The sequence below is a fragment of the Oenanthe melanoleuca genome, chromosome 7, assembly GCF_029582105.1.
Source record: "Oenanthe melanoleuca isolate GR-GAL-2019-014 chromosome 7, OMel1.0, whole genome shotgun sequence".
In the NCBI taxonomy this organism is placed as follows: domain Eukaryota; kingdom Metazoa; phylum Chordata; class Aves; order Passeriformes; family Muscicapidae; genus Oenanthe; species Oenanthe melanoleuca.
In genome coordinates this window covers 28,190,884-28,218,147 of record NC_079341.1, presented here as the reverse complement: position 1 = coordinate 28,218,147, position 27,264 = coordinate 28,190,884, and the positions used below count along the sequence as shown (strand labels likewise).

The 27,264-nt window shown below is 39.8% G+C and overlaps 2 protein-coding genes across 2 annotated transcripts in view; one reads left to right on the top strand and one right to left on the bottom strand.

Annotated features, from left to right (window-relative positions):
* Positions 1–1,022: 1,022 nt before the first annotated feature.
* LMLN (leishmanolysin like peptidase) lies at positions 1,023–17,444 on the top strand. Its single transcript, XM_056496109.1, has 17 exons — positions 1,023–1,196; positions 1,509–1,606; positions 1,701–1,731; positions 2,218–2,300; positions 2,750–2,867; positions 3,709–3,887; positions 4,521–4,626; positions 4,874–4,968; positions 5,697–5,814; positions 6,562–6,669; positions 7,356–7,432; positions 8,026–8,136; positions 8,806–8,938; positions 9,518–9,677; positions 10,463–10,593; positions 11,221–11,431; positions 12,008–17,444. The coding sequence occupies exons 1-17, from the start codon at positions 1,032–1,034 to the stop codon at positions 12,100–12,102; spliced, it is 2,019 nt and encodes a 672-aa protein (XP_056352084.1). The 5' UTR covers positions 1,023–1,031; the 3' UTR covers positions 12,103–17,444.
* The window catches only part of LOC130255840 (glycerol-3-phosphate dehydrogenase [NAD(+)], cytoplasmic-like), a 25,833-nt gene continuing 14,918 nt past the window's right edge, over positions 16,350–27,264 (bottom strand). The window contains 7 exon segments of the mRNA XM_056496895.1: positions 16,350–18,432; positions 19,719–19,825; positions 19,976–20,209; positions 21,741–21,853; positions 23,482–23,620; positions 24,832–24,972; positions 26,855–27,032. Coding sequence (XP_056352870.1) covers positions 18,336–18,432; positions 19,719–19,825; positions 19,976–20,209; positions 21,741–21,853; positions 23,482–23,620; positions 24,832–24,972; positions 26,855–27,032 — 1,009 coding nt within the window. The 3' untranslated portion in view covers positions 16,350–18,335.

The following is a 27,264-nucleotide window of genomic DNA, read 5'->3' as shown; positions in this document are numbered from 1 at the left end:
CAACTTGGTTTAGCTGAAAGCACCAGGCATCCACTGGCTTCTCCCACTGCTGTCACCAAGCAGCTTGGAGAGCCAGTTCACACCACTTTCTATTTGTGTGGCCTTTTTTATACCCTTTTTTATCTTGGAAAGCAGCCAGAACTGCAAGATAAAGCACTATGAAAACCCAAATAATTTTTATCACTGGTGATGGTGGTGAAAGTTTCTTTGGACATTTCAATACTAGAAACTGGGGGATACTCTGTTGTGCAGTGTTTGTGGACTGAGAAGCTGGGAAAAAGCAGTGTTGTTTATGATAAATAAAATCCCAGGCACAAAAGGAACTGGGCGTGCTGTTTTGACAGATGGCTGGATATGAACCAGCCCACGGCCAGATGGCCAGCGACACCCTGGCTTGTATCAGCAATAGTGTGGCCACAGGACCAGGGCAGTGATTGTCCCTTGTGCTGGGCACTGATGAAGCATCTCAGGCCTTGTGCTTATTTTTATCCTTATTTTTGAACCCATCACGACTATAAAGGCATTTAGGTGCTGGAGTGCATCCAGAGAAGGGAACAAAGCTGGGGAGGCTCAGCCTGGAGAAAAGTAGGCTCGGGGTGCACCTTATTGCTGTCTACAATGCCCTGACAGGAGGCTGTAGCCAGGTGAGGGTCGGGTTCTTCTCCCAGGTTACAAGTGATAGGATAAGAAGAAACAGCCTTAAGCGTTTGGGTTGAACATTAGGAAAAAACCCTTCACAGAAGGGGTGGTCGAGCATTGGAATGGGCTGCCCAGGGAGGCGGTGGAAGCGTTCACAAACCGCGTAGACGCCGGCGTTTAGCGGCGGCCCCGGCCCCGCTGTGCCGCGGCCAGGACGGAGCTCTGTCCGCCCCTCGCGCCGCCTCCCCCTCAGCTCCCGGCCCCGCCCCTCGGGCCGCCGCCTCCAATCAGGAGCGCCCGCCGCTCCCGCCCCGCCCTCTCCGCCCGCCCATTGGCCGAGGCCGCTCCCCCGGCGCTGCCTCCATGGCGACGCGCCGCACGGGCAGTCCAAGATGGCCGCCGAGCCGGGCGGCGGGCGCACCCGGCCCACCCGCTGCTGCCGCCCGCCGCTCGCCGCCTTCGCCGCCGGGCTCCTGCTGCTCCTGCTGCTCCTGCCGCTGCCTTCCTCCGCCTCCGCCTCCTCCTCCTGCGACCACCGCCTACCCAGCGGCGACCAGGTGGGGTGGCGGGGGGTCTTCAGGCAGCTGCGCGTGCTGTTGTGGGGGAGAGGTTCCCTTGTTGGCCGTTCCCGCTGCTGCTCCGTCCCTTCTCGTCGTTGCTGTCCCGGGTCTGGCCTCGTCGCCGCGGCTGTGGGCGCGAAGGACGGCGGGCGGGCGCGGAGCATCCCCCTGCCGCTGAGGGAAGGGCCGGAGGGAAGGGGCCGGCCCGGAGCGGAGCTGCCCGGCGAGGAGCGGCCGAGGGCTCGGGGCCGCCGGTGCTGTGTCAGCCCGGGCGAGCTGCCTCATCCAGCGCATCTCTCTCCCTGCCAGGTTCTCTATCAAGTTCCTCTAAAGGAAAACCACGTCTCGAAGAGAAACGTGGATCAACAGCTCAGAATTAAGATTGTATATGACAGAAGCGTTGAGGAGTGAGTATGATGTTGCAGCAGATTTTTTTTTTTCGTGGCTGAGAATGGAAATCTTAACTAAATCTCATTTGTAATTTTTTTTTTTTCAATATAGTTTGCTGCCTGAGAAAAGACACCTTATAAAGGTATGTTATATTTGCTTCCCCTTTTTGTTTGCATGTAGTTTATTACATGGATGAAATTAAGTTTAAGGCCAGTTTAACTAAAACCTTGAATGCTAGCAATTTAATATTCCTCTAGTCCAGGAAACCAAAGCTTTGTGTATAGATTATACTTCCATAACAAATGATTCCAGAGTTCTGCTGCATGTTGTTTGACAGGTGTTTGTTATAAATGTGTATATAGTTTTTAAAAGCTTATTTGAAAGTGTACATTCTAATTAATACTGGTTTCCTTCCCATTTTCTCATTCCAATAACAACATATGGGAATGGTGAAGCAAAATATTTCCTAAATATGTTGGTAACAGCTGAACTTCTTAGATAGTCAGGCTTTCCCCTATTCTGCTATACCACAATATCTATCAAGTTTGCTGTAACTTGGTAGTTGATGCCTTTAGGGTGAGTTGTGTCTGCACTGCCACTGGGTGACTCTGATTTTTCTTCTTTTCAGAACAAACTCTTCCCACAAGCTATATCTTATTTGGAGAAGACATTTCAAGTGCGCAAATCTGCCGGTGCTATATTGCTGAGCAGGTGTGTGAAGTCTGCTGCAAATCACTTGCTATATTTGATATTTAACACTGTGCTGCATAGCTTTTAAAAGAAGATTAGGATGTAAGAAATGCCCTGCTGAATCAGATCAGTGACCCATCTGATCCAGTGGCAGTGGCAAATGCTCTTTTACAAATCTGCCAATCTTCCACAAGCAAAACCAGCATTTGTTGTAGCAGAAGTATTCAAATCTATACATTCAAATCTGCCAGTTTTCTTTTATGTGTACCCCCATTTATGAACTTGATCCTAATCTCTCTTTGAACCTATGGGTGCTCCATTAACATTATTAATTAAGTATTATGTCTTCCTTGGTAAGGTAATTAACAATTTTCACAGTGAAAGTTATATTAAGTACCAAGATAGTGCTGTAGAATTATTCTGTAATTCTCCTTTAATAATAAAAGAATTGACTTAATGTTTCATTGAAGGCAATGTGTGACAAACCAATATTTAAGGAGGAAAGCTGACCCTCACAGATATTGCCAAAAAGCCTGTGCAGACCATACGAGGTGTGGGCCAGTTATAGTTCCTGAGAAACACCTCCAGGTAAGCTCAGCTGTCCAGGTGTTTCCTAATCTTTGAAATATTACTGTTTGTGGTAACTAATGAAAAAGTGAATATTGGTAATTGTGCATAAGTGACGTGTTCGCTGGAGATCACTAAGTCTGAATGAAAGAATAGAAAGACTAAAATTAGTGTGAGTTTCTGTAGTTTATATTGTTGAATCAAAACTCAAATAAAAAAATTGGAACTGGTCACTATCTTTGGAGCATGTGTTCTTATGGCCTGTACAGAGAGGATAAGATTTGGAGCTTGCTAAATTGCCACTAGTCACTTTGTTATTCACCTTGGTCAATGAGTTGGAATTTCACAGAGTTAATAGTTGATTTTTGAAGACCTTGTTTGATGGGGTTATCCACTGACTCAGGGGCATGGTGCAAGAACAGCTTCAGACTTGTTTTCTTGATTCAACTACAGTATGTGATCAGTAGATTTCTAGTTTTCTTTCTTTAACTTGGAAGTTTTGACTGTATCATTAAAAGGATAGATTACCTGAGAAATGCTGTTGCTACTTATGTATACTAGTTCTGTGAGCCAAGAATTTTTTTTAATTTATAGGAAATACAGGGTGCTAATTCTGGGAAGCTTGGCAGCCTTTTTATTTGTTTGTTTTTTTAAAGCTGCCACCTTCCTTGTGTCTAATAAATCAAAAGAGCTAGTCATTTGAAAGTTATTCCTTGGCTCTGGTTTTGTTTACTGTTCTTCACAGGGCGTTTTCTTCTGCTGTCTTACAGAAGGATTTATTCTTGGCTTCAAGCTAATTGAATTGTGTCATGCAAAAATTTGGTTATAAGTATTTTAATTGTTCCCTTTGAACACTGTAAAGCAATGCAGGGTGTACAATGACAGTGACTGGCACCGCAGGCCCACAGGCTCACCTGACCAGGAAGGTGTTCGAGATGCTGACTTTGTGCTCTATGTCAGTGCCCTCACTACTGACAGGTGTGGTCATGAAAATATCATTGCATATGCAGCCTACTGCCAACTGGAAGCTGAAATGGACAGGCAAGTATTCCCTCTGTTGCAAACTGTCTTTTTAATTAAACTTCCAAGTTTTTTGATTGTTCAGATGTGGAATTTGATTGTTTGCCTTTGTTGTTTAGCAAAGGAGGACTCATTATTGAGATAGGCAAGCACTGCATTTATGTAAAACCACAAACCCATCAAATAGTGCTTAACTTGCAGAGTTGAGGCACAGGACTCGGAGCTGATCTTCCACTGTTAATGCTTAAACTTTATGTCAGGGTCCTGTTTCTGTTGAGGTGAATGTCATGATTTCACAAACTTACAGAATGCAAGTTCCTACTTATATCTCTTTTGTTTCCATTTCAGTTGTAGTCACTGTCACAGACTTGTATCTCCCTAGGATCTTACCTAAAATTCAGGTCCCTTGCACTGTTGTCACTGACACCTGAGCAGAATACTGAATATAGAGACTGATTGACCCCATCCCACCCCTCCTGATCCCAACAGTAAACTACTCACTGTATTACTAACAGATACTTATAAATTATTGGGAAGGACATATTTTTACATTAGTCTATATTTTCTTTAAATCTTCTGCTGCTTCAAGTGAATAATGATTTGAATTTTGTAGTATTTTACCAAAAACCATTTAACTTTAAAACTGTCTTCCAGGCCAATAGCAGGATATGCTAACTTGTGCCCTAACATGATTTCAACTCAAGCTCAGGAATTTGTTGGCATGTTGTCTACAGTGAAACACGAGATAATCCATGCACTGGTAAGGGTTGATAAAATGTTACCCTGAAATGAATGCCTGCTTGCTCACATGCCTCCAGCTTTTTGCCAAGAGAATGATGTTTGGTGGAGGAAAGCTCTTGCTTTGCGTCCTTCAATTTGTATTAATTGCCTTGGAGTGTTGTACTTCCAGTGTGTCTCTGGTGGGTGTGGGGACTCTTTCATGGTGTTTGATTTTGTATATGAATGTCTTACCAAAGGTTTCCATGTGCTTGTTTTTTGACTTGAAGGGTTTCTCTGCTGGACTGTTTGCATTTTATCGTGATGATGATGGAAAGCCTTTGACACCAAGATATGCAGATGGCCTTCCTCCTTTTAATGAAAGGTATTACATATTCTTTGGCCCTCTTGATACTCCCTCTGAAGGAGGTTTACATGTTGCTTTTTTAGGGTGTATTCTTGCCTGTTGAAAATTCAACTTCATTCCATTATTAGAGTGTCTTTCCTTTATAATGTTCAAAAAGTGGTGTGTGATGACTCTCTAGTCTTTCTTTACATTGCCATTAAGCACTTATATTGTCCACATATACTACAAACTAAGACAGGATTTCATTTATCAGAAGGCTGAAGTTAAGCCTCACATTTATCCATGCTGTCTAATGTCAGTGCAGTTAATTTTAAGATTTAATCAGTCAAGATTTATGATTATGCAGGATGAACGATGTTTGTAATCTGCTGTGGGAATTTTATGATTTGTAGAATGAGCAGTTTGCTTTTTTTTTTTAGTTGGTATTGTAGATATTCTTCTAGGAGATGGAAAGGTAGAGAGCTTTTTTTTTAATAATATCAATACTGAGAGGTTTTATTTAATTTTATATATTTTTGGTAACTGTAGAAAATCCGCCTTGAGTCTATAAATAATCTTACATTGCCTTGTTAAATCAGCTGTGTTTATTATAAGCAGGTTAAAAAGGAGAAGTGCTGCATGATAACATTTTTAAATTTAGAAAGCATGAGGGTGTGTAGAGATTATCCATGATTCTGTTTCTTATGGTGATAGATCTTTGCACAGTCTTTGTGGGAAGGATTTGTAACCAAACCTTCTCCTTACAGCCTAGGTTTGTATCAGTGGAGCAGTAAAGTTGTTCATAAAGCAGTGAGGCTGTGGGACGTACGTGGTGGCAAAATGCTGCGCCATGCTGTTCATCTTCTGGTGACACCTCGGGTGGTCGTAAGTGTGCATTACCTTTCAAGCTTTGTGTGCCAAGGTTGCCAGGACATTCTTTAGTATAAATATTTCTTAATATTTCAGAGAATACCTTTCCTGAAAGTATGGCTCAAAACCCGTGCCATCAACGTTGTGTAATTGAGAAGGTGTAGCTAAAGTAAAGTAGAAAATGGGTGACAGTATGAAATAAATAAATTGACATAGTAATGGGACTGGAAGGTAAATTATGTAAGGTTAAGCAAAACTGATGTTGAAGAAATTCCTTAATCCTACTCGTTAGATGTTTTCCTACAGACTTAAAACACCTCACACTTCTTTAATATTTTGTCATGTTTAAAAAGAAATTCCTCAAGGATTTTTGGAAATCTCTCTTGCTTCCCACGCCTCAGGCTCTATCTTTGTGCCCCCAACAGAACATATGCTGAAGTGTAACAAATTGGATTTGGAAATAAGTCTTAGTGTTTAATCACATTTGGCCACAAATAATCTTTTTGTTTTAGATCTAAGACAGTATATAGAGAAAACATGGATTAATTACCCCTGATTTTGCTCGTTTATTTCAAGGAGATGAATAGATAATTTGATAGGCTGGCTGTTGGGGTGTTTTCTTAGTCAGCCTCTGAGTTGAAAACCAAATGGTAGAAAAAGAAATGCTGAAGTACTTTTAATAGATAATTCTAGATCACTAGGTCTGGATGAGGGTATTCATCTCAGTATTTTGAGAGTTGTGTTGAAATGTTTTCTTTTTAGGAAGAAGCCAGAAAACATTTTAATTGTCCAATTCTAGAGGGAATGGAGCTTGAAAATCAAGGTGGCATGGGTACTGAGCTCAATCACTGGGAGAAGAGGTTGTTGGAGGTTTGTGCTGATACTAAGGAATGGAAGGGGATGTGTCAACATCTGCTCCCTGTGCCTTGATTTTTAGGTTTTTTTGTGGTACCTACTGGAGCCTTGAAAATGCAGGAGTGTCAAACCTCATTGAAATGCATCACAAATAGTACTTGATACTTAAATATTTAAATGTCCAGCTTCTATAAGCCTGCTAAGTCTCAGAGTATGAGATCAAGTGTTACTAAAACTCCTCACTCCTGTCTGCCGTTTACCCTTTCAAGAAGGTTTGCTCCCATTTTATGGCGAAGGGGGTATTCCTTTGAGTCAACTGAGTTTTGTTGCCCTCTGCCTCTTAAATACTTAAAGATTCTGTTTATTACCTTGACTTATTCACTTGCCCTGGCTTTAGCTTTTTGCTGTGCCTCCTCCAGAACCTGGCCTGATCAAGAAAACACTTATTTCTCTCTTAGCATTTAAGCTAATTTTTGTTTGTGACTTAGCCCTGTGTGGCATTTTTGGTAGAGGTCATTGTCTAGTCATTGTTTTCTGCAGTGAGGTAAACAAGAAGGGAAATGTTTCAGGACAGTCTTTTTATGAAGGATTATGGGATTTGATTGTCAATAGTAAAAAGAGGCTATTTATTGTAAGAAAAGAAGCATTTTCTTAAAATAATGAATTTGAGTGGCTTACCAATCGTAACTGGTAACTTTCAGAATGAAGCAATGACTGGATCCCACACTCAGAATCGAGTCTTTTCCAGGATCACCTTAGCATTAATGGAAGACACAGGGTAAGAATTAAGAATGGGAGGGTGGGGTTTGGCTCATTTGTTTGGTTTTCATTGTACCTGATTTTATTTCAAATTTATGCACTTGCACTTATCCCTCTGCTGCAGAGTAGATGATCAGCATAATTAGCTTTGCATTAGACAAGGAGTCATACTTTGTACATTACTTTTTTCTTCATGTGTTTTAAAATTCGTTCTTAACCTAGCCTTAAAAAGGCAGGCATTGCAATGCAAAGTGCTGTTTGTAGCATCTATTTACTTTTTCTTTTAATGTAAGTCTTCTTTCAGTTGCATGCAATACATATTCGTTTTTATTTTCAGCTCTCCTTGCAGATAGAAAGCAGAAATTGCCTAAGGTTTCATTTTTCTGTATGCACTGTTCCTTTGCAGCTCACAGAATTTTCTTCTAGTTCATTGTGACTTGAAAAATAGCAAAATCATAATGTATTTTTTAATAGGCAGAAGGGAGTGCACTTTCCCTTTTTCTTAATTTGAGAACCTTAAGGCATAATATGAAATTCTTTGAACTGCTGTTTTATTAATCAGAACAGTAATTTTTGAAGTAACTGTATTCTCATTTCAAAATATCTTTACAGGTGGTATAAAGCAAATTACAGCATGGCAGAGAAATTAGACTGGGGACGCAATAAAGGCTGTGACTTTGTAATGAAGAGCTGCAAATTCTGGATTGACCAGAAGAGACAAAAGTAAGAACAATCTTTAAAAAGAAATTAAAAATAAAGAGGAAACCCTGATGCTTGTTTACATTTGTCCTTCAGATGTAATAGAAAGAGGTAGAGGTCAGTAGAGCTGAAAAATTATAGTAAGTACAGAGGCAAACATCTTAGAGTGTAGAATGCATTTACTATGAGAAGGCTCTGCTCTAGAGAGGACAGGTAGGACTTTAAAAGTGTTTGCTTTCTTATTTTGTCCCTTTTAATTGGGTATGCAACCTGTGTCATTTTGCATTTCTGGACTGTACTGAAAGCAACCAAAGGAGATAATAGCCATCTTCAAAACACAGCCTACCTTATTTGTTCTTTACAATCCTCATGGATTTCTAGGACACAGCTGCATAGTAGGCCTGTTTTGTTTGTGTGCTTTTTTCTTTAAAGTTTGCAAAGCAGTGTCATTAAAACTAAACAGGTGAACACAATGTAATTTTGCTTGCTGGCTTGATATTCTTTAAATCAGACAGGTCATAGCTAGACAAATAAGAAAATCTAGCCTCCAGAGAAGAGGTCAGTGCTTCTTTGTGTGATTAACTGAGTCAGGGGAGAATGGGAATGAACAGTCTTGACAGGCTGCTTATGTAAAGCAGTTTAATTGATCTCATGTGATTTTTATTCTGTTTTTGTTTGCTTTTTGTTTTTGAGGAAGCAATTAATCAGTCCATACTGCGATACTTTGAGGAGTAATCCTTTGCAGTTAACCTGCAGACAGGACCAAAGAGCAGTAGCAGTGTGCAACTTGCAGAAGTTTCCAAAGCAGTTACCTCAGGAATATCAGGTATAATGGATCCTGCTTTATAAAGAACTGAAGTGTTTTCATTGTTGAGCTTTGCAGCCTGATCATTATATCTGTTTCAGTTTTTCTTTTTTTCCTGAACTGTCAAATGACAGTAGGTACTGTGAAAAATGCCTACCTAGTTTATTACAAGGAGTCTGAAGTCTGATAAAAATTCCTTGTGATCTTAATAAAAGAAAAAAATTATGTTGCTTGGCTGTCTAGCCAAATACCAGATAGAAATGTTGCTGTGTAACAGAAATCCCCCAAAATATCTTGTTTGAGGGATTTTTTCCCCTAGACTTCTGCCCTTTGTCACTGCACACTAAGAAATCTTTGTTTACATCCAAAGAATGAAATTTTTACAAAGTGGGGAATCAGGGGCAGAAGTTGACAGATATGAATCTCTGCTTTATATGCAGAGATTTCTGGCTTATCAGTTCATGGGTATTGTAAGGTGCTGTTAATAGAATTCCTGAGTAGTAACAGCTGATGTTCTTGTAGCTGTAATGATTTGGTCTATTAAACAGCTGTGTACTTGCCTTTGCACAACCTGCTTCACTACTGTATTTTGTTTTGCAGTACTTTGACAATCTTAATGGAGTACCAGCAGAAGAATTGCCTTACTATGGTGGCTCAGTAGAAATTGCTGACTATTGTCCCTTTAGTCAGGAATTCAGCTGGCATTTAAGTGGTGAATTTCAGCGCAGTTCAGACTGTAGAATAATTGAAAACCAGCCAGGTCAGTATTTAGGACTTGAGGGTGGTATTGCAGAGATTGCATTTGTTAACATGAAATGGACTTGCTGCATATTCAAACTAATTGCTTGTGAATTTTTTCACTCATGAAGTTTCACACCACCAGCTGTCTGAACACTGCTGTGGTGAGAATCATAGCACAACTATTCTGTGCACCTGAGGCAAACTAACATATCTAATGCAGGAATTGCATAAGAATGAACAGATACTTACCCCAAATGATCCAAATACAAGACAGAGGATGGGGGGTGACAGGGTTGTTTATTGAGTCTCTGAAACATAATTGCACTTTTCACCTTTGTAGGTTTTTTTATTTAAGGCCAGGATCTTTGCAAGTTTCCAGAACATGGGCTTGTCTCCTAGAGTAATGCTTGGATGTTCAGTATTGCAGAGCTCCACAATGCTGTAGGATATTACCTGTCTGTGCAGTTCTTTCAAAAACAAGCACCTTCTGCCCTCAAGCCAGCAATCACAGCTGAGGGCAAACATAACCACGTGGCTCTGATGGAAAGTGCTTGCTCGTTGGGGTTTGGTTTTTTTTGTTGTAGTTAGTTGATTATTTTGTTTGTTTCTTAAATCTTGTGTTTCTTCCCACGTTATTTTCAAGACTGTATAATTCCCAAATTGATAATAATTCAAGGCCTGAAATATTCTAAAAGTAAACCTTGAATTGTGCGTGGGGACGTTGATTAGATAGCCTTTTTTAGTTGGTGTGGGCTTTCTGTTCCACTGGTTAAGTTGTAATTCAGTATATTCCTTCTGCCTTAGATCCTACCAAAAACTATGGTGCAGAGAAATATGGACCAAACTCTGTATGTCTTATTCAGAAATCTGCATTTGTCATGGAACAATGCAGGAGGAAACTCAGTTACCCTGACTGGGGTAGTGGATGTTATCAAGTAAGTATTTTGGTGGTAAGGTTTTTGGTGGGTTCTTTTTTTAATAACCCTAAAGGGTAAAATCGGGCTTAAAATGTAGGTTGTGACTGTTAGAACTTTGCACTTGTACACTGGACATTATAATCTTCAGATCATATAACATACTTTGAAACAATCTTCCAACCATAAGCCTGTAATTTAGATATGTTAAGTGTGTGACTGCTGGGATGGCTTCCAGTCTCACTAGGAACATTATCTGTCTTACCCTATGACACTTTATCCTCAGCTAAGAAGGAATACTTCCATGAAGTATTCTGTTGTTGAAGCTTAATATTAATTAGTCAGTCTGATTTTTCAGCAGTAGAAAGCACAGTGCTCATGTCACTTATTTATCATTATCCTCGTTTTCTTTGGAACTGTCTCACTAAGGGTGTCACATTCAGTAACTCTACAACTCTACAAATGTAGTCTTTAGCAGAAGCCAAATTTTACTCATTCTCAGCTGATCTGCATAATTGCACAAAAAGAGTATAGTCGGTGCTTTAAAGCATTCCTGAATCTCATAGTTTTTCAGATTGCATTAAAATACTTGCAGTTAATCTGTGCTTCTGATAAATCATAATACAGACTTGACTCTTTTATTTTAAGGTTTCTTGTTCTCCACAAGGGCTGCATGTGTGGGTCAAGGACACTGTGTATTTGTGCAGCCGCTCAGGCCAGGTGTTGACTGTGAGCATTCAGATGAATGGCTGGATCCACGTTGGCAACCTGATTTGCCCAGCCTGTTCAGACTTCTGTGACTCCTGTCCCCCAGAGAGGGATCCTCCAGCTTCTAACTTAACAAGAGCTGCACCCATTGGTAGGTTGCCTTTTTTGCTGAAGTGAAACTTCAGTATTAAATATCTGAAAACGTCAAAGATTTGTGTCAGCTCTGACTGTCAGGAACAGGAAAGGAAGGCTATGGCTATTTTAAGATCCCAGGTGTGGGAGGTAAAGGCAAATAGCAAAGGTGCCCTGCTTTTTGCTGTGCAGTCATGCAGAATAGTGACTAACACAGGAGAAATGTGTCTGAAACATAATGCCTTCCTTTCATGTCTGCTTCTGGTAATCATCCCAGAAATCTATTTAACCTGGGAACCAGGAAATCAAACCCGGGTTTTGAAGGCCATATCATTATTATATTTTTAAAAATTATTACCTTGGTGGAAAGTGTGTTCTCACTTGTATAACCTCCTATTGATAATGTTTGTGATGTAATGCAGAAAGATCAGTGTCTCTTTTCTTTTTGAGGAAGGTAGAAAGCTTAATTCACTAAAAACCAGTTAATGTTTTGTCAAGAGGTTTATTTTAACTCTTTGGTGTTTTTTAGTGTTCTCTTATTTTATCTTGTCTTTAAATGTAAAATTTATAGTTTTTTATTTTATTTTTGTTTCAGACTTATGCTCCTGCTCGTCCAGCCTGGTTGTAACCCTTTGGCTGCTGGTGGCCAACTTAGTTCCCCTGCTAACAGGATTGTTTCTCTGCACATAGACTTGAGCTTGGGGCAAGAAGAAGTTCTGAGATAATACCCATCCTGCTGCACCTGTGGAGCACAGGGGCTTTGTGTCTACAGGCAGCTCTCTCCTGCTGAACCTCATCTCCCCTGGCAAGTATCACTGCACGCAGTAGTCAGGGAGATGCTGACGAAAGCAGGAAGAGTTTTGAGAGGAGAAAGGTTTACCTTGTTGTCTCAAGTGCCAGTATTTTCCTGAATTGCAACCTATGTTTTTTTTGATGCAGTAACAAGATCCACTTTGCCAACTGTCTTAGACAACCTGGCAGCTCAGTCAACATTCAAAATGAGAACTCTTCTGTAATAGAACTGAGAGCTTGTGTTTTTTGTTACATCTGTTGTGTGATTGGTAGCAAAGCATCATCAGATTGGAAATATACCTCAGTGGTTTAGTCAAAAGCCATGTAAAAATCAGTTGTCATCACTGCTGATAACCAAGGTCTAAAGAGGCTGGTAATTTATTGGTTTGTTTTGCTAATTCTTACAATTATGGGGGAGGAAAAAATGTATTGGGATAGACTAGTGGTTGGCAGCTGCCTCCACAACTGTATTCTGCAGCTTTGAGCCCCCTCAGAATTCATACTAGGTAAAACAGCTAATTCCTGGGGTTCATTGCATCTTCCTACATGCACAAAACGGAATTTCAGACTTGTAACCAGTACAACTGTCTAGAAATCCCATTTTCGTTTAGCATGTGTCTGTTCTACTGTGAAATACATCACATTTGAATATTCTCTGGAGTTTGCTAGGCAAATGCATTTCAGTACTGATACTCAGACTGTAAATTTGGGATAGGATTTATGATTATTTTTTATTTTGTTGGTTTGTTTCTCGAATAATGGCATTATTGTTTCAAAACTAGAATGAACATTACTGCAGATGTTCTCACTTCTTGTTCAAGAGCAAACCAGTAGCAATGGCAGCTATAATCTTACAGGATCATGCTGATGTCTCTAGACCAAAAACTATATTGAATGTGTAAGGAAAGCCTAATTTGTTTTCTTTTTTTTTTTCTTCCCTCTACTATTTTTTGGACATGTAAATATTATGGATTATTTGAGTATTTGTAGTAAGTTGAGAATTAGATGGTTTGAGCCACATGAGGGCACACCTTGCTACAAAATTAATCACTTGATGACAAAATACATAAGAGGAATGAAATGAGTAAAATCTGTTAAGGTAAGGACAGCTGCTCTATAGGATCCTTGTAAGGATGTTTTTATTTATTTCTGATTATAATGTGTAGCAAATAATCCTGTTCAGAGGTAAAGAATTCTTTGTAGTTCACTCCACTGTCTGTCCTTTCAGGACAGTTTTCACTCCTGGAAAAGTGTTAAATTTAAGGGAGCAGACATGCTCAGTGCACTAAAAAATGCAGATATAGAGAGAAAGATGCTTCTTAAAATGTTCTGTGATATTATAATTGTCAATGACTGGATCCCTTTCCTAAATGGAAGGTAGGGAGATGGAGTAAAACTTTAGCTACTATTATACTGTAATAATAGGACTTCCATCATCATCATGATTGTAAGAAATTCTTTGTGCCTACTGGACTTGATTTTGTTGGGGTTTTTTTTTATTTAAGGAAACTCTTATGACACTGCTGAGGCAAGTAAGGTGCAACCTTAAACTGTGTGAAGACATCAGAGTTGAGAGCACCTTGCACTGAGCTAGTTCTTCTTAACTGCAGATTAAGCTTGCTGTGAATTACACAAGGCCTAGGTTAGCCTTAAATCAGTGTCTTGGAGAAGCAATACAAGTCAGGACTCAAATGCTTTAAAATTGTACAAACCGAATTATGAAACAGTCAGATTGATAGGTGAACACTAATTATTTTAATATATCCACAAAACAGTCAATGTAAACTGGTACCTGGAAAACATAAAGGTTTGACAATACATAAAGATTTGAGGCTAGGTGCTTGGATAATATGAAGGTTTGAGATTAGGTCCCAGAGGCTGATATTGTACTTTTTGTCTGTTGTGCAATAATACAGTTGAAATGGTATCACTCAACAACAATGCTTTTGATACTTGAAAAGAAATTACTGGTTATTTTTTCTTACTGTGAAATGTTTGCACTGTCTGAACTTTCTGGTTAACTTTATAACTGTTAAACTTTTTAACTGGTGTTTATTTATTGTGCTCAGTATTTGATATGCTGGTCTCCTGTCTAAGTGTGAGATTTGTCATATTTAATTGAATATTTTTATCTTCTACACAGTTTATCTTGAGGGCTTTTCTTTTAATCTCTCTTTTTGAGAATTAACTGAAAGACGGCTTGGAAAGTTGATGCTAACCTACTCCTGAATTAATGTATTAATTAAAGAAAGGGGGTGTAGTGCTTTGTACTGACAGGGAAGAATCTATCGGCCTGTTGTGGTCAGGTTCACCAGTACCTGCTAAGTAGCTGCATCAGTGAATCCAGTGAAGTAAAACTGCTACTGCCTTAATAATCTGAGATTTCAGTCGTAATTCCTTTGTTGTGCAGCCCTTCAGCTGCTTGTGAACTGCAGAACTGGATGTGACTTTGGGGGGTCGGGTACAGAAGGTACTTTATTCAGAAAAATGCAACATCTTCTATCCCACCTGTGGGTTAGCAGCTGCTAGCAGCTGTAGCCTTGTGGGAACTGCCAAGGTATGTGTCAGCTTAAAGTGGCAATGAATTGGTAGCTGTCATACACAATATTTGAGTGAAGCTGACTACCTCAGTTCTGTTTGTCTTTGCGTTCAGCTTTTAGCCTGCTGTGAACTTCCAGATCTTAACATGAATTAAGTAAAATCATGTCTCAGGTTTTTAAGAGTAAAATTACTACAGTAGGAAGCATAAGCCATTTTTTAGTATCAAACACAGCTAAAATTGTAGCTTGAGCAGATCAGTTATGTAGCCTTAAGTGTAGTTTCTGCTGTAAAATTCAGAATTCTTTTAAGTAACTACAAAGTGTGCTGTGTTAGGTGTCCTGACCACACATGACCTGTCCCTTCTGTTGCATCTCTTAAGTGTTAAAACTTGGAAATACAGCCCATTTAAGCCTTTGTGTTTCCACCAGAGAAGACTTTGTGTGCCCAGAGAAGACTGGGCAGCAGGAGCCCTGGAAGTTGTGCTGAGATGCATGAGTTTTCTCATCTGTAACATAAATATTTTCAGTGTATAGTGTCCACAGTTTTAACTTAATAGTTTTTAAAAAATATTCCATTTTTGTTAAGGAAGTAAATTAGTCTTGCAGTTGTTTTTGATCCCAGTAGTTCAAATAATTTCAATTAGAAGTTGAAGCAAGTCATATTTTAGGAACACATTTTTTCTAGTGTTGCAATTATAAGGAGGAAGGATAGCTTTTTCCTGGAGAATTCAGCAAGTAAAATCACATTGAAAAGCAGCAATTCATTCCTCCTGAAATGAGTTGAGGTCTTGGGATACTGTCACAGCCCTTGATGCAGGTTAATAAGTGAAAGAGAATTATATCCCCCATTAATTGACTGTCAGTCCAATGCAGCTCATTGTTTCTGCTAAGCACTAATAAACTGGAGAGACTGATGGCTGAGAGCAGACATATCCACAATCCCTTATGAGGGCCAGTTGCTTTTAAATCCTGTCTTGCGAATCTTTCTGCTTGATGATATTCAGTAGAGAGGGAGGTGTACATCCTTCCTTCCCCTGAATTTCCAAGAAGTGATTTTCAGCCAGCTGAGCAGCTCAAGGTGTTTTCCCTGCAAGACTGAACCCCTGTTTTTAGCTTGTCTGGATGTGTGGATGGCTGCTTGCATGTATATACTGCCCTTCAGGATCTGGGGCTGTTCGTGCACTGAATAATTTGATATTAAACTACCAGACTTCCAAATGTTGCCTTTTTAATGTGAACCTTACCTTGGAGATAAAACAACTGTTTTGAGAGAACTGGCTGATCTTGAACATGTGTTTCCTATTTTGGTACAGAATGTACCAAATACAGAACTAACTATTTTACACAGATTTTGGCTGGACTGAAATAAAAGGGCTAATTTGTGTTATTTATGGAGGAAAATTTTCCTTATTTTGCTGTTTAAAAAAGGTATGACATGCAACAGAAGAAAAAACTGTTATTCAATAAAATCTGTAGAATACTAATTCTTCTTGTCCTTTTCTTTGAGAACTGACAATGATTAACTGCAAGAATAAGTGAAATACAGGACCACTATTACAACATCATTTATTTTGTGAGAATGCTGAAAAATGAAATTGCATCAAGTCTGCATATTGATCACTTTATTAAACTGCTATTTGATACACTTTGAATGTAAAATATTCTATGTTATTATTATCTCATACATGACTTATCAGAAATTCAGTCTGATGGTGAAGGAAGGAGGTTCCTGAATTCTCTATCCCATCCTCATGTACTTGATACTTCAAAACTGTGCAATGTGTAAGTATTTTTCCACTTGAGATTGAAGATCATAAATTCCCTGCTTTGTGTGAAGGATTTGGCCACATGATTCCCATTTCAGTGGCAGGAATGTTGGTGTTGCTCTGCACAGCCCTGAGCTGTTGGCTGTGTCTGGAGTCTGAGCAGGAGGAGCTGAGCTACCCTTGCTGCTGTTCAGCAGGATCAAGGATGCTGCAGCCACTGGTTTTGGTATCTGAGCTAGCTTTGCTAGCTGTGAGACTGAGATTTTTACAATATATTTGTAATTACAATACATTATTTTTTATATATTACTCTGGTAAATGTGAAAGACCTATAATTTCTCTAAAATTAGTTGAAATCATTTTATAATTAACTCATTTTTTCCTCTAAGCAATATGACAGCAAGTACATAGATCTAAAAAACTTGCCTTCCTCTCTGCTATTTCAGAAAATCTGATAAAGCACAGCAAAAGTAGGTTACTCTTCCTTTTTGTTTGCCTTCTCTCAAAATAGAAGTATTTCAAAAGGGGATTAAAGCTTATAAAATGCTCCACTGTTCATTTTGTAGATGGTTTTAACTCTGAAAAACATTAAGTATGTAAAGTTACCCAAGTACAGCTATAAGGTTTAAAAACTTCAATGTTTCTAAAATTTATGCCACTGATAGCACAATAAAAAAACCCTGGTGTGTGAACCCAGTTTGTGTTTAAAATTCAGAAGCAGAAGGAGATCTCTCTCCTGGAGTGTAAGATGTGCTGCTTGAGCAGGACCAGGACACAGCTCTGCAGCCTGGGAGCTGCACTGGTGTCAGCCCAGTGGAGTTGCCCAGTGCAGCTAAAATGCAGCCTGGTGTGAAATGCCAGTTTACAGGAGTTCTGTGCGTCTATAGCGGTCGTTTCCATACAAGTACAAAAACTCAAGTATCACAGAGGGTTTGTCACTGTTACTGGTTACCCTCAAAATATCTGCAGGCTGAGCCCTGGGTACATCTCCCTGTCAGCCTCCACTTCTCCCCTCTTAGCTGGTACCAATTAATGATGAGGACTTGTTGAGCTAACAAAATTGTCTTTGGTAATTCCAGGTTTTTTTTTCTGTATTTTAAAGGAATAGAGTAAATTTAATCAAGGTCAGATTACTAGTGAAGATTCCTAGCATCCTAGATTTGAAACAAACAACACACCCATCCCAAACCCCTTCTCCTTTTCCCCACCCCTTGCACTGTTTTATCTATATATTTGAATGTATAATGAACATTCATGTGTGTCTGAGCACAGTACCTATTTTTTTCAAAGATGCTTATACTGGGAAACAAAATCAAGGCATGCCTAAACGTCCCAAAATACAAAATGTTTTTTGTGTTTGAGGAGAATTACAGAAATCCAGCATTTGCCTGTGCAATTGCATCTAACTGCTCCTGGAATTTTTTTAAACTATAATTTATCTGTTTGAGTTATTTGATTTTTCTATATTTTGTACCATTCTGTAAGTAACTGTAGGTAAAATGTTGAGTTTTATGTGAGCTATTTAGCTCTGTTGTAGAAATTGCAAGGGGAACTGTTTTCAGTCAACAAGAAAATAATTATAGGGGAATACCCATGTTACTAACTCAAATGAAATACTGTTAAGTTTTAAATTTGTTTCCTATTCCTTAAGTATAATGTTGAAATTAAAGGCAGATGTTTTTACCCCCAGGACAAGGAGAATGAAATACATTCTTTGCTGCTTTTACAGCAAGTGTCACACAACCTGTTTCTCTACTTCAAATGCCATGGAGTGGACAGAAGTCCCAGGAAGGTGAGAATTCAGCCAGGTGAGGAGAAGGGATCTCTACATGTGCTCTGGGTGGTTCTGCAGGCACATGATGAACTCCTGGATATCTCGACCCTCGTAGCAGATCTTGTAGATAGTTGTAAATAATGGAAACCTGAAAGAAGCATGTAGGATTTAAAATAGTTTTTAAAGTTTATACGAACATTTCCATTTTTATGGAAAGAAAGTTTTTGTTCTGTTGAAAGTAGAAAAATTTTGTCTCTTTACAATATAATTTTAGCTTGGGGTTGCCTTTACTGGAAGAATACTGGGTGAAGAAGAGAAGCTAAAGAGGGGCAAATCATGAGAGTGACAGCAGAGAAAAGCTGCTTTGGAAACAAAATACCTATCTAGTATTTTTTATTTAAAAACAATTTTGAATTGCATATCTTCTTTTCCTGCTGTGTGCAAAATATATATCTTACTTGCAGTCATTACTGGCATCCAAAGGACTAAAAAGAATGAAAATGTCTAATGATTTTCTTTGCTTGGCTTAAAGGATTCTTTTCCTTTTACAAGCTGTCTTAGTCATTATGTGGTAAAAAATGAGTCCACTGAATGACTTGGAGCTGAGCATGTAACAAAGTGCAATTATAGGATAATTATTAGATCAGACTGTGATTTAAAGCTGCTGTCAAAATGAGCTTTCCTTTTCTCTCTCATTTTTGAAACATAATGCCACTTGAATCTTCTGTAACTGTTCCAATTCCAATAAGTTTTTAAGAATTCATTTAACAGTGTTTGACTTCTCACCACTGCTGATGTATGAGAGGAAATGGGTTGGAGGGAAGTTTAGCTTTTCTGTTGTGTAAATTGAGGCAGAGTTTTCAAATTATAAATAATCTTACATCATCCCAAAGAACTAGAGGTACTTTTTACCTCAGCAGTATTTGTGGCACTAAAGCATTGATATCAGCACACATTACCTGTTCAATGCATGTAAAAATCTTTGATTAGGAATGTGATCCTAGCATTTTTACTGAGATAACCAAGTTCAGGTTTGCACTGAGAGCAGGACTGCTGCAAGCTGCAGTGGTGGTATACTGAGAACAAGAAACTCTTTGGCCTGTAAATCATGTCTGCAAGATGATTCTGTGTAGGGCCATAAATCTTATTTGAGGGATGGGGATGTCTGGGAGGCTTCTTCTACTAGGCACTAACAGTATCACCTGAACCTACTCTCTGTCTGTGGCTTGTTTTTTCTTACACTACTCAGCCCTTATCCCATGCAATTGACCCTGACAATGAGGAGTCAAGCCAGGCTCTAGCAGTGGCCCAAGATGTAGAAAGCTGTTGTTGCAGAAATTAATCAGATAATTAAACACAAGTACAGTTAAGGAGGTTATGAACCACTCATAATGTGTTGTTGATTTTGTTGTTTTTTAAAATCAGAGCACTTACTTATGGAGCATATTTTTCTGTTTCAGAATTTTGTAGACTTCAGCTGAGGTCTGAGGACCTTGCAGCTTTTGTCCATTCAGCATCTCATTTTCCAGCTCCTCAATGGACTAGAAGAGAGAAGACTGATTACTTGGGTCAGAGGTGATACTGCTGTGATACCAGCAGTTATCAAGAAGGTAAACAATGAATGATGCCTTTATAAAACACAGAAGGACTTCTTCCTGCATTAGTGTAAAATATTTCAAAATCTTTCTTACTTTTCCTGTGCGAGCAAAGGCTTCCGCTACTTTTCTGTTGCGTCCCCCGTAGCAGGTGGTGATGAGATCAGCAACCCCACAGCTTTCCAGAAAGGTGGCTGTTGACACTGGTCCCTTGCAGAACATCTTGGCAAAGGCCACCATCTCCATGAGGCCCAGGCGTATCACTGCTGCCTTGGTGTTGTCCCCGAAACTCAGTCCATCGCAGAACCCCGCGCCCACCGCCACGATGTTCTGAAAATGGGCCAGTGCAAAACACAGGGAGGGAAGGAAATGCTCAGCCAAGGTGTGCAGCTCATCAGTGTGCCCTGAGCTCCAGGGAAAGCCCACAAACCTGTCTTCATCAGAACAAGGGTCAATTTCCAATGGCCATGAGTTTGTCTTATGGAGAAACAGGTCAGATAATGCTGAGCTAAAGTCACTGGACTTTTAGAAGATTTGTGTTAAGTATCTACTGTTGCTCCCATAGGAAAAACCAAAGCAATGTTTTCTACACTAATATTGCAACCACATACCATGTATGCAATTAGTGTTTTTTCTGTAAATTCCAAGTTGGATCTCACTGACCTTTCTGTTCAACTATTTAAAATATCTCCCACAGAGTCATACCTTTCTAGGTTTTCTTTGTGGGTCTCTGATTTGAGCAGGCATAGATTCCATGAAAATGCTACAGTAGGTCAAATTTTGGGTTTACCTACAAATATCAGTAGAACTTGTCTACAGCTCTAAACAAATCTCTCAGGATCCTAAACATCTTCATAATTCCTCACCATTGTTCAGCATGGTTCCCTTCCCACCTTCCAATTCCCAGCTCCTAAATAAGTCCCTAAATAAATCTAGTTCAGTGTATATGAGTAGTATGTCACCTAGTACTACCATTGGCATGCTTGTTCCAGATATGTATGTACCCCAGTGCACATGTTTAATTTTTTAGGTTTTTTAAGCAGAAGCAAAACCAAACCTATTATTTCAGGAAGTGCAATGATTTATCACACAACAGAAAAAAACCTTTCTTCCATCTGTTCCTGCCCCCAGTTCTGCTCTGTGGCCAAAAGCGAAATCTGCAGTGTTTGGTTTTGTATGTCAAGAAACTTTATTTTTGTATTTGAAGTTAAACAGGACCAATTCTTCCTCATCAGTCATCCACCGTGGAAAGATGAATTATTGAAGTATAAATGACTAAATGTGTGAAGAAGTAAAAAGGATCACAGGCTGAAGTCACTTTCAATTCATATAAATGCAAACTCTGAATCTCACACAGACCCTTCATTGGAAATTTGGTGACTGTTGTTGTTTCTGATCCCACCTGGGATCTCCATGTGGGCATTGCTGAATGCCACACAGACATGCTGCCAACACAGAGAAAATTCTGATGTGAATTTTCCAGCAGGCTAGTACTTAAATCACAGGCATAAATATTAGTGGGGCTATTCCATATAGTGAGAGTCTGTTTCATGTGCTCACAACAGACAGACAAGAAAACACAGTGGACTTAACTCTATTTTACCAGAGGCACATCTGTTTTTCAGAGCAAAGATAAAAATACAAGTATTTTGAAATGCTTTGCCTGCAGCTACATTTTAAATAAATTTCCCTTTTTGAGAATATTTATTTCCCAGGTTTATTTTCCTGGTTGGAAAACTGGCTGTCTGCACTCATTCACTCACATGGTGACAGGACTCAAATTAGACTCCATGGCTTACAGAAGACTCAGGTGAGGTTAGAATTTGGCCCTAATAAAATATATTGGCTTGAAAACACTCACTTTTAAGGCTCCACAAAGCTCCACCGTATCAGAGTCAAGCACCACAGTAATCCTGAAATTGGGGGTCTGCATTAATTCTTTAAAGATTTCACCTTGTGATTCATTTTTGCATCCTGTGGGAAGGAAGGATAAAATAACACTTTTACAATGTTTCAGAGTGCTCACAGTAACATGAAATAAGGTTCTAGGGACTACTTCTGCTTCTGTGATCCCAGTCCCAAGGTGTTGCTAAACCAGAGATTTGTGCAACAGCAGTTTCTGCTGCTGGATGCCAGCATTGAGTGTAGGCAACTCCAGGGCATTGATCAACATTGCTTAATGACACTTTAAAGAGCTTAAAAGTAGATACCCCCAACTGATCTTTCTGCTTGAGAAAGCTTGTACAACCACAGACCTTACAAAAGACAAATTATTTGCGAACTGTTTCTTACAAGACAGTGGTATAATTTCTCCTTTGAAAATGTAAACCTGTGTCACTGCTAAGAACTATGATGGGACACAAATGACTATTGCCCAGTTACAGGGGGATCCATCCAGATGATGAAATTGGAGGTTGGCTCTGCTAAAACCCTTTTCCTACCAATTCTACAGAGGTCATGCATCACGTTGTTCCAGTGCTCAGCCAAGGAGAGCCCTTGGTGCTAGAGGAACTGAGGTTTGCCTTGACCCAGAGAGCCCATGGCCAGCTGGGCAAAGAGCTTTCAATAGTTTCACTAGAGTTTTGTACAAGGTAGCTTGGTTTCCTTCAGGGGGAGCTCAGCTGTCAGTTTTACTACCCTGGGACACCACACTCTGGTAGCTGGGAGGTTTCTCACCATCTCATGAGAAACTTTAGGTTTTCTTCTTGTTCTTCACAATACCAGTTCTCTTTGAGGTGGCTGTTTTTGGACTTTGCATGGCTTTCCATGAGGATATGAGGACAAAAGTAAGGGGTACAGCTCTTTGTACAGTCATCATCACGTCATGGCTTCAAACCAGGCCAGCAGAAGTTAAATTCCCCCAGTAGAATTAATATAGCTCAACTCTCCTAATCATGTCTAGTCCTATTTGTCCCTAGTTGCTCTTTCAGTAACAAATGCCCAGCTGGTACAGTTTGCACCATTACTGTAATATTTGCAAGGCAAAGGAACATTATTGCAACACAATTTATTTTTCTTTTGCCTCTCCTAGCTATGGAGAGATGTAGCTTTAATTTTGACTGACTTAAAAAATCTCTGAGTTTTAAAAACTACTGGATGAACTTTCCAAATCAGTCCTGGGAGGATCTGAGGCCGTGTCTTGGCAAGGAGTCCAAATGGGAGAGAGGAACAGAATGTTACTAGGTTTTCTTTTCCAAACAAGAAATTATAAGATGAAGAAATACACCTCTGGGAGTGTGAGCACATAGAAGCTTCTGATTACACTTCTTTATCTAGACTGTATTGTGTATCCACTGCTGAGCTACTCCATGTTGAGCTCTACAGACACAAAAGGTGGCTCTTGCCAACTCCTACAGAAACAGGATTAAGCTGTGATATTTTCAATAGATTAAATTAGCTCTCAGCACTGAAACCCACTGTCAGTTTGATTCTTTCAGCACTGAACTCTCTGGAAATAATCGGGGCTCCCTGAAGGAGCTCAGCAGGCGCTGCTCCACTCAGGAACCACTTGGGACCAGTCACATCCCCCTGCTTCTTCCAGAGGTTTTCCTGCCACAGGTGACTTTAAACCCCAGCTCTAATAGGCTCTTTGCAATAGTTACCAATGGTGGTTTCACAGAACTTCTCATCAGCCACTTCTTTGGCTATGTTGGCCCCCATCAGCACACTGATCTCTATTTTCAGTTGCTCTCGAATGAGGTCAGAGATGAGCTTCAGGCCATCAGGACCCTCATCAATCCCCTGAAAAGAAGATAGTTAAAGCCAGGATATTGGAATAGGAAAATGACAGCACCAGAGCACTGGTAAAGAAGAAGGTGTTCTATTGCCTGCAGTTCTCTGGTTTTAATTGGGAAAAAAAAGATCTTACAATCACTAGTGCTAGCCATTAATACAAATGTTCTGGGCTTGTACTTTGGAAACTGCAAATTCAAGGCAAGCTCAGGGAGAAGGGGTGACAGTCAAAGTAATCCTGCAAGAGGCCTCACAGCCTGTGCTGCTGTCTTGAGGCTTGCTTTCTTTGATGTTGCATTTTTCCTTTCAGTCAAATTTCTGTAGTTCAGGATCAGATGTTTAAAATGAGGTCTATAAGAAATGGCTTTTTTTGCAAGATCTAAGTATTAATCAGAGTGGGTTTTGGGTGTTAAGGAGTATACTGAACTGTCTTGGGTTTCTAAAAGCTGAATTTGCAGAAATTTCCTTCCTCTCCCACCTTCTTCTCTTCTCCTTACTGCTGCTTATGAGATAATTTCTATAGAGGGGAAGTGCTGGTATTGAATTCCAAAAACTTGAATTACATTTCTTTCATTACATTTTTAAGTGGGATATTTCCTGTAATGCAATCAAAAGAAGAAATGGGAAGACTACATTCCTATGCTTTGCCTCTGGCTTTTAGTTTGACATTCTCTTAAAATATTAATTCCTTTTAAGATTATGTTAATCTGGTACCTCTCGAACCTTAAAAAGAGATTCCTCAGTTCATGCCAGATTGAAATTGCTTCAGTTTTGCAAAATCATTAGTTTTATTATGCCATTTTAATGCTGCCAAGAACATCTTTAGCATGTACTTGGAAGAGGCACTTTGACTCAGAGTTCTCAATTAGGAGTTAACTGAGGCTGCAGTCTCAGAGTATTTTTTCTGGCAGCAGTGCCAGCTTTATGCATCCCTTCCTCTGCTCATTTTCACCTTCATGCTGGTTCAAGGGGGTACTGATCCAGGCTAAACATGACTAGCAAAGAGAGAGACTCTTAGCCTGGATAGGTTGGCCCATCCTGCTCTTTCCACAGCCACAAGAGCAGCAGAAGGCTGACAGAGCTGGGCAAGTTTTAACTCTTGAAGGAAGAAATGCTCGTGTTTATACAGAGCATGCGGCTGAGGGCTGCATCTCCTGCCCTTAAGTTTGAGTTGTTTATTTACTCCATATTGACTGGATACTGTAGAGACAAAAACTTACCTTGATCAGGGAAATCCCAAATGTCCCAGGCTTTATCTGTCCTGAAATCTGCTCACAGATTCGTCCAATAAATTGATGTGGCAGAACAAACACTAAAATATCTGCCCCATTTGCTGCTTCAGCCACGTCTGGTACAGCCACCTGGGACAAGAGGGACAAACAAAATGAGCCCCAGGTAAGAGTCCTCAGTCCTGGCAAGACACCATCATGCCAAAGCCATTTGCAGTGCAAATACCCTTAATTTTAACTGGTCCTGTGGCATAGCTCTCCACACAAGCAGCTACAGATCTCTTCTGAAATATACAAAGCAGCTGAACTGTTTTGAGGTTGGATTTTTAGTAATTTTTTAATAGTTTAACCCTGTGTGGATAATCTGGGGAAGATTATATACTTTATAAATTTGTGGTGTGCTGGAAAGCCCCTTTGCTAGTTGAGCTTCTTGATCTGGTTCCTGAAGATAGCTGACCAACCCCATATAATTCTTCTGGAATGAGTGGTAGCATGGGAAGCACAGGAGGAAAATGGGATAGTGGGACAGAGGCTTTTCTGGAACTCTTTAGTTTCCATAGGTCACCAGCTGAGTTACTGAGGAATAAACTGTATCAAAAGGCAGAGATTATCATCATCTTTGGGTGGATATGTGTCTTTGTTTTAAATACACAGTAATTTTCCCAAGAGTTACAAAAACCTGTACAACATGATTTAAAACTACCTAGATGTATCTTCCTCCAAATTCTGGCATTTCTCAGAACAACAATTCAAGCCAGGCTACAGAGGCAACAGCAGGTGAATTTGAGCCTGCTAAAAGCAAGTTACAGTAGGAGAAAACATCACTCTTGAATGCAGCCTTGGAGCATGCAGCCTTAAGCAAATGGGATTCCCAGCAAGAAAACCAGAGCTGCTGCCAGCCAGGCTGCTTCTCTGGGAAAACAGTGAAGTGGGAGCAGGACAGAGGCTGGCAGTGCTGCACAGGCTGTGCTTCTGTCTCTCCAAAATGCTGCAGAGCAATGCAAGGAAAAGCTCAGCTTGTTTGGTTTTCTTTTTTTTCTCAGTTGGAGATGGTCTGAGGGTCTCTTTACTACAGCCAGCTGATTTTTGCTGGTAAAGTCTCAGGCTGTGCTCTGAAGAGGGTAAGGCTGGCCTCAAGGGATGATGACAAGCCTGTTGATCTGCTAGATTGTTGTAAAAATAACAGTGACAAGTCAGTTGTAACCCAGGAGAATTATGTGCCAAGTTCAAACACCAGGAGTGCAAATATGCAATCACAGCACAAAATGGAATACTAAATATAACCACTCCCCAAGCAAGGAGACCTGCCACATGCAGCATTTTAACTTCCCTTTACAACTGCAACTGTTCCAAAAATGTGGCTCTACTCACAAAGCAGTAGCATTTGGCAAAATCTTGGACAGCCAAACCCCTTCACCTCACTTGCTTTGGTAGCAGTAAATTATCTAAGGTGATTAATTAAGTAGAGAGGTAACTTGGTATTTTAAATGTCCATGAAAATAAGTACCTTATAATTTTTGATGGAATTTAGAGCTTTATTAATTACAGCTGTCTTGAAATCACCCATGAGCTGATAGCTCATTATTCATCTCCTTGTAAGCCACAGCCTCTGCTTTTGATTTCTTTTTCTGAAGAAAGGAGAACAGTGGCTTTGCCTGTTTTTTCCAGAAGATGCTCTGGGTTTGAAATAGCTCTGTGTAGACAGATCTCTGCCTGCCATTTCTAGAGTTGTGCTGATCTCTGCCAGGGAGGAGGATGGTGTGATACCAGCACAGACACAGTTGGTGTTTGAAGTTGTGCGTGACATACAAGACAAGCAGAAATCACAGAACTGAATTATATTCCAGGGATTTATAATGGAGTGAATTAGGTGGCAAACCAGAACAAAGCAGTGAATTGCTTCCTAATTTTTTTTTCAGATGCTGCCTCCCATATTAAAAAAAAAACAAAACCAAACCACAGAAAAACCTCAAACCCGAACAAATTCAGTAATTTAATTTTTTTTTCAACTTACCACATTGTGGGGTATCTTGTATCCAGGCAGATATTTAACATTTTCATGTTCCTGGTTGATGATTTCTGAGAGTTTTCTTCCATTAATGATCTCTTCAAACACCCACATCTTGACAGTGGGATCAAATCTGTTTGACTTCTGGACATTCTTGCCAATGATTCTTGCTATGGCTGATCCCCTTTAAAATAAAATAAAAATAACTAAAAGGGGAAAAGTACTTTTATTGTGAATTGGAAACATGAGTTACTTTAAACATCATAACTCATAAAAAGCCTGTGCTATAAAGCTGTCTAGGTGCTTGCAACATTTATCAGAAAGCTTTATCCACTACCCTCCATCAAGAGCCCCTCAAGTCTGAAAACAGAGAGAGTAGAACAGGGGGAAAATATAACTGCAATAACAGAACTGAA